This window comes from Camelina sativa, chromosome 7 (genome assembly GCF_000633955.1).
Source record: "Camelina sativa cultivar DH55 chromosome 7, Cs, whole genome shotgun sequence".
NCBI classification, from domain to species: domain Eukaryota; kingdom Viridiplantae; phylum Streptophyta; class Magnoliopsida; order Brassicales; family Brassicaceae; genus Camelina; species Camelina sativa.
This window is the reverse complement of record NC_025691.1, coordinates 12228621-12244450: the sequence shown is the minus strand read 5'-3', so window position 1 is coordinate 12244450 and position 15830 is coordinate 12228621. Positions and strand designations below refer to the sequence as shown.

At 37.2% G+C, this 15830-nt stretch overlaps 2 protein-coding genes across 2 annotated transcripts; one reads left to right on the top strand and one right to left on the bottom strand.

Moving 5' to 3' along the window:
* LOC104701006 (glucose and ribitol dehydrogenase homolog 1) lies at positions 12932-14486 on the bottom strand. The gene is made up of 4 exons (XM_010416627.2): positions 14217-14486; positions 13707-14083; positions 13280-13638; positions 12932-13162 (listed from the first exon to the last, which is right to left on the bottom strand). Exons 1-4 carry the CDS (start codon positions 14469-14471, stop codon positions 13140-13142), a joined length of 1014 nt encoding a protein of 337 aa, XP_010414929.1. The 5' UTR covers positions 14472-14486; the 3' UTR covers positions 12932-13139.
* On the top strand, positions 15055-15825 carry LOC104704554 (uncharacterized GPI-anchored protein At3g06035-like; the record flags this gene model as incomplete). The annotated part of the gene is made up of 2 exons (XM_010420618.2): positions 15055-15322; positions 15521-15825. Coding segments are annotated over exons 1-2 (375 nt in total), but the record flags the coding sequence as incomplete, so codon positions are not given.

Below are 15830 nucleotides of genomic sequence, written 5' to 3'. Positions count from 1 at the left end.
GGGGGGGGGGGGGGGAGAGGGACTCTATTGTCATGTTTTATGATGCTGACACTCTGTTTTATAAATTGTTTTCCAAACTGTATCCATGTGGATAGCCTAATAAGTTTTTAGTTATTGGAGGGGTCGGGGGACTTTATTGTGATGCTGGTAGGTAAGGATTTTTCATATTTCCCCACCAGTTGAACGCATTTATGGGTCGTAGAGGGTGGGTTAACGCAGAGGCACTTTTTCCCTACGGAAACCTATGCCTTTTTCACACTTACCCACCAATAATGTGTACTTCCATTCCACTACAATCCACAACTAATCGTCCACGTGGGTATTGGGTGGTATAAACTATTTTTCTATATTTTGTCAAGAGTAATGTCAGATTCTTGCCTAATTACCAAAAAATAAAATAATTTTTTTTGTTCCTATATATATCTTTTGGACAAATATGTCACCCACATAAATAGGTTGTACTACCTCTACATGATTTTGACAACACCTAAGACAAAACACCTACTAACTCGAATTATCACCTCTACAACACCTATTTACCGACTAAAAATTTTGAATCCAGATCACCTTTTTTGCCTGCTTATACTGGATTTACCGCCTACAAACGGATAAGATTAGTCCATCCATGTGGACACAATAATCTAACAATCCATCAATTATGGTTGTACCCACTATTAGATAAAGGTTATCCTGACATAGCAAATTCATACTCGATTATCAGAGTTTTCAGGCCTTACATCAAGATCTTAACACATCTTAGGCAATATTCCCTTACAATACACTCGTTTGTTTGACTTAAAATGCAAAATAGAGCAAACTCCTAATGCCAATAATGCTTACAATACTAAGAAAAAGCATTATATCTCTAGATAGGAAGAAGAAGATACGATCAATACACCTCTCCCCATTGAATTCCTGCAGCGCCTCGTGTTCAAAACTGCACCTTGGCACATCTTCAAATTGCCAGGTACCAGAATAAGTCCCCTATCGCTTAGGCCGCATCTTGTAGATGTGGTACATTAAGGAATCAACAAGCATATCAACATCACCAAAACGAGAATTCTTCTTGTAGTCCCAGTAAAAATCCATATCCAAAGTTCCTTCGCAACTCTTCAACATTATCCACAACAACTCAACAACTTGGTACACATGTTTAATTGTACTCACCAATGCAATTGCCTCTTTCAAATCACATCATTGGAAAGCTAAGAATAAGCTCTTCACATACAAAGCATAAGGATTCTTGGCATATAAACACCACCCAAAAAAATATAGTACGCAGACGAGGGTCTTGACCATTTGACAAAATCGGAGTTGCGATCCAATCTTACCGAGGATAGTGTTTCCAACGAGTGAACTGCTACTCTACCTGCAGGGCCTGCGATCAGCCAGTTCCTCAAATGTTTGATGTCATCCTGAGCTACCAAACTCACAATTTTTGCCAGAATAGGTGGTGGGATGTAAAGATCTTTAGGTGTATGAATCTGTAAAAGCGATAACAAGTTCACTCAATCAAACTCCCAGATCTATAACATCACAGTAACAAAACATAGTTTACAGACAAGAAAACCAAACCTCAGGATTCAGTCGAACAAGAGGTTTCGTGACAGGGTCAACCGCTGGTTCGCGGTCACTCAAACATGTACGAGCACTGTGAGGACGAGGGAAATGTCTTCGTCGTATTATAGGCCCGTGGGAGCATTTACCATGAGAGCAGTTCTCACATAATATTTTGTATGTCGGCACCATTTTCAGCTACTTTCTGTCACATACCAAACTAGGTTTTTATAGCATATGTTTAAACAAGAAACGTGGATTGACTATTAGTTATCCGACATGATGTCGCTCAACATATAACTAAATGTTTGACTATTAGTATTCTTCCTGATGTTTTTTAAGCATCCATGTGGATACTTTCCCGTGGATTGGTAGCATATTATTGGTACTTCTCACTATACATCCACGTGTATTTACAGCTATCAAATCTAAAAATATATAAACCATCAAAATCAACATTTAAAGGTGGGTTAACGTAGAGGCACTTTTTCTAATTGAGAAAAAAAAACTGAGGAGAAAAACATGTTTCCTCTCAACATCATCGTGGCTGGTGGAACATGTATGACGCGGAACAAACATTACCCTCGGCCGCATAGTGCTTTGACACGGAGGTGTGACCATGAACCAGAAGCAGAGACAATCCGCGAGTCTATTGTGCAATTGAATTTGCAGGTTAGTCTTCTAAAATTCTAAAATTCAGATCTGCCAATTTGTAGGGTATATACTTGAATATTGATGTTGTTAATACCTGCTCATCCATCTAAAGGAGGTTGTGCCAAGAGATCTACACATTCCAGCCCCTATACTTGCGAAAATTATAAGTTTGGTATCTCAGGATGGTCCAAGGTCGCTTAAAAAGTGGATAATCGCCGGTCGCGCGGGGAAAGTAGCGGCTTTGTCTCTCGAAACACTTTCTTCTGTCAGGTTGGATCGTGATCCCGAGTTTGTGAAATGGTCAAGGCCTTCGCATGTGTACTACAATTTTTTTGGAATGTGCCTACACGAGAAGAATCCGTACGCTTTGTATGTGAAAAGCTTGTTTCTTGCGTTTCAATGCCTGCAATTTAAAGAGGCTATTGATGTGGTGGGTACAGTTAAGAGTGTGTACCCAGTTGCTGAACTATTATGGGTAATGTTGAGTAGTTGCACTAGGACTTTAGATATGGATATTTACTGGAAATTTAGGAAGAAGTACAGGTTTGGTCAAGCGGACAAAATGGCGGACTCTTTGATGTACCACATGTACATAATAGGACCTCAGAAAAAAGCATTTACGTGAAGACTTGGCGATTTGAGGATTTCCCAGAGTGCTGGTCGCAACATGACGCGCTTGATGAATACAACAGGGAGAGATGCATGGAGTGTATGTACTTTTACCTATCGAGAGATATAATTTACTTATCTTAAGTTATGTTTTTAAGGTTGTTTGTTTGGGAAAGGTTATGCTGAACTTTCTGAATGTTGGATGTTGTTAAGGTTGTAACTTTCATATGTAATTTTTTCGTATTTATCATAAGTTTATCATCCGTGTGTGTAATCACTATCATTATAAAAGATGTTTCATGTATCCACATGGTTAGATATGGATGGATACATGTTAATGTTACGGTAAAGTGCCTATGGACTAAATTGGTTAGGTATTATTAGACAGTCTTCAAAGTATCTAAATGTGGAAATGTGGATGGGTTTGAGTTGGTGTTTAGGATCTCAACCACTAAAACCTAAACCCTAATACCTAAATCTCACACACTAAACCGGAAACCCTTGCCCTTAACCCTATAACCTTAACCCCCTAAATACGTAAACCACTGATACATATCCACATGGATACATATATTCAAAGAATAATAAATTAATGTGGTCAATTATTACAGGAAGGCTATTCCGTGGACACTGAGTGGTGGATGGCTCAGTGTATAGTGGGCCCAACTGATGTGCCGAAAAAAGATATTGTTTTGTTCGTCTAGAGGCATTGTACCTAAGGTATCGTTTGGTTCGACTACTTTCATTATAACGTTTGGTTATCTGTACATTCATTGTGTTGTTTCGAGAATTGCCTTCTCTTCATCGCCTTCTTCGATCATTTCATCTATAAATATCCTCTCATTCTGTAATGAATATCATCAGTTCTTCCTAAATCTTTAACATCCACCTCTTTACGCTGAGTACTATAGGCAATCACCAAAATCCGCTTCTCTTCAATTTGTTAGTTTTCTTTTATTTAACTTCACGTCTTGTTCTAACCTAAGTTGGTTTCGGTTGTTTTCATTTTCAGAATCAAGTTATGGCCGGTGAAAGTTCCAGCAGATGTCGGCCCTTCAATTCAGAGTGGGCAGACATGGACGACACTAATCCTGGTAAACGTCCAAAACTGAATTCCGACTTCGAGTGGGAAGAGGAAGCACTTGAAACCATTTCTGAGGCCTTTAGTAAGACTAGAGCAGTGGTTGAGGCGGAGACAAAGGATCGCTTCACAGCAATCCTACATATGCTGCATGACCATATGAAGAAGAAGGAGGAGGTAACCACACTCATGCATCAAGTTGAATTAATTGACACTCAAATCTCCCAGCTTAATCAAATTTTGGGTCAAGAACTAGTCGATTTCGAGGCAGAGTACAAGAGGTTGGAGGAGACCAGAGAGGTAGCGGCGCCCGATGTCAAACAGTGCAAAGTTCCTTCTCCGATTGACTGGTGTAAAATGGAAGTTAGTTTCCCCGATGTTTAATTTCCTAGTACTGTTCACCTAGTGGATTCCTAATGTAATAACATAACCAAATGACTAAACTCCTATAGATACCTAATGTACTTATGCACTTATTTTCTAATTTTCAACAGTTGATACCTAATGTCTGGTTTAACTTTAATTTCCTATATATGCATTATCTTCGGATTTCTATGAATGGATACCTAATGTCGTACAACTTGTTTAAATCTTAAATGTTAATATATGTATGGTCACTAAAGACAACCCAACGAATTGGAGAGAACCCAACGAATTGCTAAGATTTTATAACACTAAAACATAAACCTTAATACCTAAATCTCACACAGTAAACCGGAAACAATTACCCTTAACCCTTACCCCTTTCCCCCAAGATACGTAAACCATATCCATATGGATACATATATCCAAAAAGTTATAAATAATTTTGGTCAATTATGGTAGATCTGATAGCCATAAATAAACGGGGATGTTTAGTGAAAAGAACCACGAATATGCTACCAAATCCACTTAAATTTGTTCCTTACCTGGCACATTGACAAAAACAAACGCCAATGGATACCTAATGCATATCTTGATTTCTATGTCCCACAAATGGTCGCCCCTATGATATTTTATACATATCATATGATATTATATCTTATCCATTTAACTGTTGTTAGAATAGATTAATATCATTCTAGAAATTATGATCTCTATCCACATGGTCAGATATAGATGCATTGGTTTACAATAAGGTAATAAGTGAATAAGTGGATATGGTAAGGGGAAATGAAATAACAAGTTCTAGTAGGTTTACATAGGACAGTTAACATAGGTAAGGATTAGAAGGTAACATAGATAACTTAACACAGATAGGTTTGGTTACAAACATGGACTGAATGAGAACAAGTAAAGGGACGCAGACTACGTGTATATGGGTGCCACAAATTCCTTGCACACGTCCAAGGCGTATTGAGCCCTAAAATCGTCTACCGCTTTATCGGTGATCGTAGACATGAACTCAGGACCAAAGCCAGTGGCAACGGTTTCTAGAAACTTCATCGCAACCGGACCACAATCACCACATCTTTCGTTTACGTAAACACCTTCAATCCTGGACCAGGTAAATGGTCTAGTTCTATGATGCTGAGTTTCAGGGGGCGTGCATAATTTCTGGATTAGATATGGTAGTTGCACTATGATTAGGGTGATATGGTCAGCAACCTTAGCATCGTTGTTTAGGGTTACATTAGGATCAAGGAGCTCGATGCTCCAATTGGGGAGATTAATGACTAATCCAACCCAATGAGAGTCACCCCAATTCATGGAAATGAAGAGCATGGTCTAAAGTTCAAACCACTGGGATGGAGAGCCAGGTGTATTCTGTGTGAGCTTATTGTCCCACTTTACTCTGGACTTTAATTTTGCAGCACAAAATGACTTATACTTCCCCTGTAGGTAGTTGCAAAGCCAGGCTGAAAGGAAGATGGAGCGCTCAATGGAAAGGATATGAGCAAGCTTTGATTGCATGAGATCAACTAAAACTTCCATGTGCTGCAAAAGGGAAGATTAAAAAAGAAGAGCTAAAGTTCTTACGAGGGAAATGAAAAACGATAAATGAAAAACTTACCAAAGTGCTAACCCAATTCCGAGGCCTCGCGAGGTGTTAAAAAAACAGATTGTCAAGTTTGTATCCACAACGGGTAATGTGTATCCTGTTGACAAACAGATTGTCAAGTTATTGTCGTGTGTTGGGAGAAACATACGCAAATGCGGGGTATTGAGTACGCTAAATTACGTGTTTGGAGATGATTTCAGTGTATTCTTCAGCAAGGACGCCAAATTTTTATCAACACGAAGTAAATATTCAGGGTTACCTGACGGCTCCATTTCAGGCATATCCACTACAACAGCTAGAAGGGTCGCTTCTTTATCAGAGATAACACCCCTTTCTGCTGGTCGTGCAAGAGAACCATCGCTGAGAGTAACATATTATGTGGGCGTACCATCGGTCTGTAGAGGGAACCAACTAAAAATTCTTAGATAAAATCTTGTGTATAGCTGAGTAACTCGAAGTAGAACGGGTTAGAATAGGTTCCAAAGGATATACATCGGTGTCCTTGCTGCCTGATTCCTTATTTTGAAGCCCTGACTGTGAACAACACTCATGGGGGAGTTATAAGTAGTCAATGTGGTTAAGGTCGCATGGATACTGAATATTAATCATATCCAGAACTAATAAGTCAGAGGCTGCAAAATTGGTTACCTGTGGAACCTCACTTTCAGCTGCCTTGGAATCAACAGGAGCCTCATCCTCGTCGTCGTCCTCGTCGTCGTCCTCGTCAAAAGAGACCTAAAGAAGAAAGATGAGTAAACGAATGTGGATAAGAAGCTGCACGTGTAGATAATGAAGACAAACGCTATCCATGTGGATTGTTAAAAATGGACAGGCTATTTTTTTCTGTTACCTGCCTGTCGTCGCTGTCTGGTTCTTTGGAATCAACGGGAGATTCGTCGAGAGAGACCTGAAGAAGCAAGATGATTATAGGAACGAGGAAAAGGAGGAAGAGAGATAAATTTGAGTAGTTATGAACCTCAGAAAGAAATATAACCAACGCAAGAAAAGGGGCATACGCTATCCATGTGGATTCTTATAGATGGATAAGCTATATGGGTTTGTTACCTGCTCGTCGTCCTTTGACTCAACGGGAGATTCCTCTGGAGAGACCTGAAGAAGCAAGATGAGTATAGGAACGAGGAAAAGGAGGAAGAGAGATAAATTTGAGTAATTATGAACTTCAGAACGGAATATAACCAACGCAAGAGACGGGGCTTCCGATTCATTAGCAGCGTCAATATTCTGATTGTTAATGATCAGGGGTAGAAATACTTAGAGTCCTGATTTGGTACGTTACAAAAGTTTATAAGAGTACTAGTTAAAAACCTCAATCCCCTGGACAAGGCTCGAAGTAGTTAGAGAAACTTGAATGACATGTGGATATTCATTATCTGGAAGAGGATGAACATTCTTGTTGCCAGTGAGATCCTGTAACAATGTGGTGTAAGGCATGATGGGATGTGGAGATAACTGGCCGCTTGAGTTGGGATTGTTTGAATCATTATGTGTACCATCCTGTAAGTGGAAAATTGTAGAGTCAAAACAAAAATATGGTTTTGAGCATGAATTACACATGTTAGAAGTATGTACCGGTTGATCAGCGGACGGTGTAGGTTTCGTGATAGTGTCATACAAAGGGGATCGTTGTAACGAAAAAAAAAAAGGATTAGAGAATAAAATCATAGGTAGAAATTACAATTCTGAATGGAATAATTTGGCAAATTTTTGAAATTCTTCCTCTTTAATATAGGGGTTTTATAGCAAGATTGACTAACCTTAGACTCGGTGTCATAAACGGGTTTGAGACCAGAATCAGAGTCCAAAATAGGGGAAACATCATGAATTCCAGGCCTGTTAGTGGGAGGATTGTTGTCAGTTGAAGTTTCCAGCGTAATTATATAAAGAGATTAGTTTAAGGGATAATGGTTAATCATATCAACAAGTGAGTGTTAGGAGGTAGGATTCAGTTTATATCTGGTTTAGAGATAGTCATACACTGTTACCAAACGGCTGGACATATTGTACCCAGTCGTGATCGCTTAGTAGAATATCATCAGGATAAGAAACTGGTTTAGTGGGAGATGCTTGAGCCGCTGGTAGTGGTGTGATAAGAGTTACATTATCTACATCAACGTCGGGAAACACACTCAGATTGTTGGGAACACTGGATGCTGCTAAATCTTATGGAATAGAAGCAGGTTACTTTAGTGACCCGATGGGACGACGAAGTCGAAGTCTAAACCGCCTACGGGATCTGAGTGCGTTAATCTTAGCTTGAAGTTTCTTATTCTCAGCTACTAACCTCTTAAAGTTTCTTTTTGTCGCTTCTTTAAAAGAAAGAAACTCTTTCTCCACAGACACCTTGAAATCAGCCAACATGTCGTCGTCAGTATTTGCGTTGATCACGTGGGGCCTCCTAGACATTGAGCAAGTGGGTTTGGGTGGATCGTCTTTTACACGAAGCTTGGAAGAAATTTCTTTACGCCTTGGCACAATGTGCTTCCTGTGTATGCATGGCCCCTTCTTTTCAGAAAAGTAGATCAAAGGCAAAGAACAATCACCAGCAGGCCACTCCTTTTTTGTGAAAATGTGCCCTTTCTCAATTTTACTTTGCAAATGTGCAATCCTTTTATCTTTAACTTCATCGTCCCAGTCTCCCCAACCGTCTTCTGGTGGAACAACTTCAAGATAGGGATTAACTGATAACTGCGATTGTGGAATGATTATATGATTAATGGTATCCACGTGGATATGGTGTACAAAGTTAAAAAAAAAGAGTGAAAGTATTACTTACGTCTGAAGAATTCTCTACACATAAGACATATGTTAGAGATAGATTGTTCTTATGAAGGCCAATTGAATCCCATTCCAAGAAGGTACATGGATCAACAGCCCCTTTTATCTTACACCGTAAGCCAGAGATGTTACGGTATGGGTTTGGCTGGAGGCAATCAGTACACCATCAACAATGAGAAGAAGAGCAAGATGAAGCTTGCGATCTTGATCAGTGATGGCAGGGTCTTCAAAAATCTTGTGGACATCAGCTAGAGTAGCCTTCCGATCTTCCCCAATCAACTTGTCTCAATAACATTCACCATCAGAATCAGGAACAGGATCATCTTCGGGGTCGTAGTCTTCAGGAAATTCGCCACATGGTAAACCAATAACACTTCCAAACTCTCGCAAGGAAAATCTCATGGGGTATCCACCAAACACAGTCCACATTTCGTATTTTTTTTGGACAGAACCTGCCTACAAAGGAGAGCGTGGAGTATCTTACAAGAGATAGGGGACTCATTAATCCGAAGGCGGAAAAGAGAACCCAAATTTGACGAAAGAATCCTCTCAAATTCCCGAGTCCCTTTAAGAACCTTGTGTATGGCGGTGAGGATATCTGGCCAGGAGTAAACATTAAGCCTAGCATCGAGGTAACGGTCCGTAGTGAATAGGTGACGTGGGAGAAGGTCATCCTAGTCAGCAGATTCGGATGAATTCCCGGATTTACCAGGACAAGCGCTTGAAGAAGGTTCATCGGAAGAAGGTTTGAAAAATCGAGTAATGCGGCGGTTATCTGCTATTGGCATATTTGGGTTACAGACGAAAGGAACTCGATTTGGGTTACTGACGAAAGGGGTGAAGATTTGGGTTAGAGAAATTGGGGGTTTAGGGATTCAAAAAATTGGGGGTTTAGGGATTGAGAATTTGGTGATCTAGGGTTACGATAATCGGTGGTGGAAGATGAAAAGGAGATGAAAAGTTTTTAATTTTTAATTTTAGGTTTACCTTACTGTTTAAAAATGTTGGGTAAAAATAAAAATAAAGGAACGAGAGTAGGTAGTAAATGGAGTTATAGTTAGATAGAAGGGGTTAGAAGGAGTGAGGGGTAATAGGTAATTAAACTTGAGAAAAGTATATGAGTAGTAGAAAGTAGGTGTAGTGGTAAATAGTTTTGGAGAAAGTGGGTGTGGGTGCAAAATTCCCTTTATAGAAAGCATGCATAGCCCTTAGCATTTGTGTTCGGGTTTTCGGGTTTTCGAGTTTAGACATATAGAATCCGTTCGGGTTTTGTATACTATCGGGTCGGGTTCGGGTTTTAACTGTTTGGGTTAGAGTAATTCGGGTATATCCGAACTCAGACAAATCATGAGAAAAGAAACTATTTTTTTTTTTATAAATTTTAGAACATTTGTATATATATAATTATTTAACATTTCACATTAGGACCGAGAAACTAAGATGGCAAAAATGGTTAAAGATGCACCTTTTAATGCTCAAGGTTGTGAGTTCAAATCTCTCTAAATGTATATTTTTACTAGGGGTGTCAATCGGGCTGGACCGGCCCAAAATCTGTAAAGCCCGCATATGTTTGAGCCCGACTCGACCCAACCCGAAATATTTCCGAGCCTATATTTCAAAGTCCAAGCCCAGCCCTAACAGGGCTACATGGCTTTTCAGGCTTATTTTACCGATCAAAAATTCAAACTTATAAGCCTTAAAAAACAGTGTTTGAAGTTGCACTATAAAACAAATCAATCAAAAATTTAATAACTCATCTATATTCATTACAACAAACTTAATTTAATATAAAAAGTTTAAAACTAAACAAAATTTCGATACTTTAACCAAATAAACTAATATATAATTCATATAAAATATCATAGATAAAAATTTTTAAAGTATTGAGTATGGTTTTTCAGTAAATATAAAAACTAGGATTAGAGTTTAAAACTTTAATTAAAGTAAATTATTAATCAAATATTGCAATCAACAAAAACGTTAACAAAAAAGTACAAATATATTTGTTAAAGGGTTTTTCGGGCTGACCGAGCCCGAAAAATCCTATAGCCCAAACGGGCTGAGCCCGAAAGACCCGATTTTTTCTGGACATATATATTAAAGTCGAGCCCGTTATTTTTCAGGGCCGAATCAGGCCAGCCCGCGGGTTTTTGCCCTAATTGATATGCCTAATTTTTACATTTAATTCAGATTAGTTCGGGTGGGCATCCGAACCCGATCGGATATCCGAATCTGAAAAGTACTAAAGCCGATAAGGTTCTATATAATACCCAAACCCGAACCAAACCATCTATCTCGGATCGGGTTTGGGATTCAGATCCGAATAATATGCCCAGGGCTAAACATGCATACTTGTCAAAGTTGGAGTTTTCTTAGTTAGGAACAATTTAATTCAATTGAAAGTTTTATGTATACACACCGACACAAACACACACACGTTAGTTTCTTCTGAACCAAATTTGAATATATTTATTGTAAAGTCAATCCTCTAAGATGTGTGTATTGTATCGATGGTGGTGACAATACTACGTCGAGTTGTTATTTTATATTTAATATACTAGTAGATCCATCTAAACTTATACATTTTACAATTTTAATACTTTGATCTAATAATGTTATCATTTATTCATGTCGATCACTTTGTGAATAGCGATAGATAAATCTTTTAGAATTGACAATATTGAATCCCTAGCAAAAAACAATATTATTACGTTTCATTTTATGGGAGCACTTATCTTATTTTATCTGTTAATAAGTGCGAATGACACGGTGTCATTGGGTAAGGTACTTTGCAACTATGCACATGTCCGTGTATGAGTAATCGCGGATCTAGGGTCAAAGATATTAGTTTACTATTGAAGTGGAACTACACCAAATCTAATTTAAGCACTGCTTTATTTGCTATTCCATATGTATAATAATCTTAAGATTTGATATAGCTTAATCGTATAAGCCAAAGTTTCAATTAAAAAATCAAACTCATAAAGTTTAAAAAGAGATATAGTCAAACATTCTAACGTATTGACAACGTGGATTATTTTGTTGCAAAATTGATAAGATAAATTTATTTTCGTATATCGGATTCAGAATCTAAATTTAAGTAGGGCAAGTGTATATATGTTATATATAGTTCCACTAACTTGGAGTCAATGTTTTTTTTTTCAAATGTTCTTGTTGACTATACTGTACTAGGTAGTAACCCACGGAAAACCGCGGTTTGAACTTTTTATTTGATGAATATTTTGAATAATTTATTTTGTTATTATGTTATTTATAAAGGTTTGTGATTAAAAATTTGGTTTGCTTATATTAAAATTTTTGTATTTTAAAAATGTTTATTAAAAATATGTCAATAAAACATTTGCATGTAATAAATAAAATTGTTTAAACTTTTGTCAATTAAACGCAATCCTTGCTATAGTTGTGAAATAAGTAAAAAGATATAACTAACATGTAAAAAAGAGCAACTAAATTTAGCTAGTGAAGGTTCTGAAAAACGTCTTTAAAAACAACATTCATTGTTTTTCTGTGGCTTTCCTTTCTTGTCTGAATAAGCATTTTCAAGCATTAAATATATTCAAATTTCAACTTAATTTTATTTTTCTAAAGAATAGTGGCTAAAAAAAAATATAACTTTTTTAAATAGATAAGATACTATATCTATATCTTTTATTTTATTAATTTTTAAAATTTAAGCTATTAAATGGAATTGTTATATATTTTATTTAATTTGATTTATGATAAAAATTTTATCCGTGCTGGAAAATTTTTTTGGATAAAACTTGTAGTTATATAGATTTTTAAAATCTTAGCTGTTATTTTTTTTAAGTACGAATTAGTTTTGATTCTAATAGATTTTCTTTTACTTTTCTACAATTTATTTTATTTTATGTGTTCTTAATTTTCATTTTTTAATTAATTATATTTATTTAATTAATTAATTAATTTTAATTAAGTTTTTCTAATAGCAATAATTTTTTACACATTTTAAGATTAGTTTTATTTATACTTCTCAATTAGTATGGTAGAATATATTAAAATTGATGGTTAAATTATTATTAGACGTTTGGATATGACATTAATTGGATGCACAATCTCGCATCTCTAAAGACGGACAACTTTAGTTTTAAAAATCAAATACACAATTGAATAGTTTTTGCTGTCACCATATAAGATTTTGAGGGTCATCGACATGCCAATATAATTCATTTCTATCTCGAGATAAGATATTGCAGGGTTCTATGCTTATAGAGGGGAGAAGGCCCAAAGTACTATCGATGTGGAAGTCTTTATTACAAGATACTTTTGGTAGTTTCACCATACTGACAAAAGGTCGTACTCGACACATTACTAACATATACATGACTTAACAAAAGGTCCCTAAACCCGAAACAACACTACAACTTTTGTCACCATATTTAAGACCTTAAACGTTTAGAGTCGGTAGTGTCCGCTCCACGCTTATGCATTCACCACAGCTCCTCCTACACAAACAAAACATCACAAACAGTAAGTTGAAAGAAAGCTACCCTCTTGCATAACCACCATATTTTAAATATATAAAAATATATATATATATATATCTGTATATGGAGCTATACCGTTGGGGTGGAGAACTTGACCGGTGAAGTAGGAAGAGCAGTGGTTACAAGCCAAGAAAACATACGAAGGTGCAACCTCAACTGGCTGACCCGCTCGTTTCATTGGAACCTCAGACCCGAAATTCTTAATCTTCTCCTCATTGAAGGAGGCTGGGATAAGCGGAGTCCATATCGGACCAGGCGCCACACCATTGACACGGATTCCTTTCTCAGCAAGCTGAAGTGCAAGACCTCGAGTAAACGCCACAATGGCTCCTTTTGTAGCAGTGTAGTCCAGAAGTGAAGCGTTTCCCTTGTAGGCGTTCACTGATGTGGTGTTGATGATGCTACTTCCTTCCTTCATATATTTTAACGCATGCCTACAAAAAAAAAAAAATCAATTACCTTCACACGTATATGTGTACCAAAACTTGCACGTGTTTGTTACCTTGTGAGGAAGAAGTAAGAGAATATGTTTGTACGGAAGACTCGCTCAAGTCTAGGCTCATCAATCTCTTCGATCGAGCTGCTCTCGTACTGCTCTGCTGCGTTATTGATCAAAACATCAATACGTCCAAAGGCGTTAACGACCTCATCAACGACCCTTTTGCAGTTCTCGTCGAATCCTAAGTCAGTGGGAATAGCGATTGGTTCCTTAGCATCCGATGTTTTTGCCTTCTTCAACATTTGTAAAGTCTCTTGCGCATCTTTCTCCTCTTGACCCTTCACATAAGTGAAAGCTACAGTGGCACCTTCGAGTGCAAAACAGTATCCCACTGCTCGACCAATCCCGGAGTCTCCACCAGTTATCAACGCCACTTTGCCCTGATTGTACATTCATTTGTTATCTAAATATGTATCAAATATATAATTATGAACATGGCTCTTATAAAAGAGTTACGAATATGTCATATTTTGATATCAAACTAATGAAACTACAGGTTATAAAGATAATTACACGAAGCTTGTTGGAGGGTTGGTAGTCTGAGCTAGAGAATTGTGGGGTTGTTTCCATGACGTGTTCCTTGCCAGGTTGGGCATGTTGTCTTTGTTTCTCAGACGCCATCGCTCTTACGCACAAAAGCTGAGGTAATCTTCTATTCTGAGGTAGAGGTTTCTTGGTTTTGTTTGGAATTTGAGCTAACAAAAGCGTAACGTTCGATGATAAGACTCTCGACGAAGTGAACACTCGACACAACCCGTTCATGGCCATATATACATGCACACACGTTACATGGAAGCTAGAATATATCTCAACATGGGTTATGACACGTAGCAGATTAAGAGACATGACCTGCCAGAGGATGATACACGTGTTGGTGAATGGAACCGGATTTGTGGTAAACCATAAACGGTGATCCGTGTGACATGGACAAAAACTGTTTATCGTTCATAGTGACCATTTCAAATGGTCTTTTATTTTTTTTTCTATAATAAAGATGTAAATTTTACTTCAATTTATTTTTATTTTTATCTTTAAAATAGATATTATTTTTTTTTTTTTTTTTTATAAAAAAACTCTATTTCTTTTTATAAAGAATTTCTCTATTTTATAAGTAAGAATAGAACTGGTTGAAGTTAAACTCATCTCTATTATAAATATGTAATAATCTCTATTATAGAAAAAAAAATATAAAAAAAATTATTGAAAATGGTCTTAAAAAGATTTATTTTATTTAATATGATCAGATTATATCTTAGTTCTTTTTTTTTGGTAGTTGTATTTGTTGTTTTGCATGCATGACACGTGAAGAGGACGTGCATTAATACACATCATCTTTTGGCAAAACGAAACCTCCTCTTTGCCAAGTGTTTGCCACTTTAACAGATCTTATCAAGAAAGGCTAATTTTGGAGAAGATACTATAAACAAATAGAGTACATGTCCAACAAATTTACATTCTCTTTGCCTGCTCCTGATCTCTAACTCTGCTTTTATTACCAGAAAAATAAGAATAAGAAATTGTGTGAAGAGGAGTGGTCTTGATTACCAGGATGTCTCTTTCCATCTACATCACTCATCTTCTCATTTTCTCCTTGATTTCCACATGTGTTATCTGCAACCGTAAACGCTCTTAACCTCTCTCTCTTAGTGTATTTTATTTACTGTATAAACTTGTACTTGAAATTTATAGGTGTTTAGACTTAACATATGTGTATAATAATAGTTGGTTGGGTCATTGGTACTTGGTGATTAGAGTTCATGGTATTGGAGTTACAATTGATGTAATCTTTCTCATTTGTTGTGTTTGTGTTATTTTAGAGGCGGAGGATAATCTTCTTCAAGGCCTAAACAGCCACCGAACTGCTCAAAAAGTTGCACCTTTTACAAAGAACGAGAAGGCTGATTGTGTGGCCGATGAGATCGCTGACAAGCTCGAAGATCAACCATGCACAAACCACTCCACAGCCGGCACGGTTACTCCTGGGTCGGTCCCTCCGCAGTTAACGAACTACCAAGACATTCTTTCTGAGTGCAAAATCGACCCAAACACTACCCGTGACGGATTGATCTTACCAGTTTGTATCCCTAACCGGATCCCTACTCTGGCTTTAACTAATTACACACAAAC

What these genes read in the sequence shown, in the direction of transcription:
- LOC104701006 (XM_010416627.2), bottom strand. Translation starts at nt 14,471, where the DNA reads ATGGCCATGAACGGGTTGTGTCGAGTGTTCACTTCGTCGAGAGTCTTA. An exon ending in AACCCTCCAACAAGCTTCGT is followed by an intron (nt 14,084 to 14,216) that starts GTAATTATCTTT and finishes ATGTACAATCAG; the next exon opens with GGCAAAGTGGCGTTGATAAC. An exon ending in TCTTACTTCTTCCTCACAAG is followed by an intron (nt 13,639 to 13,706) that starts GTAACAAACACG and finishes TTTTTTTTGTAG; the next exon opens with GCATGCGTTAAAATATATGA.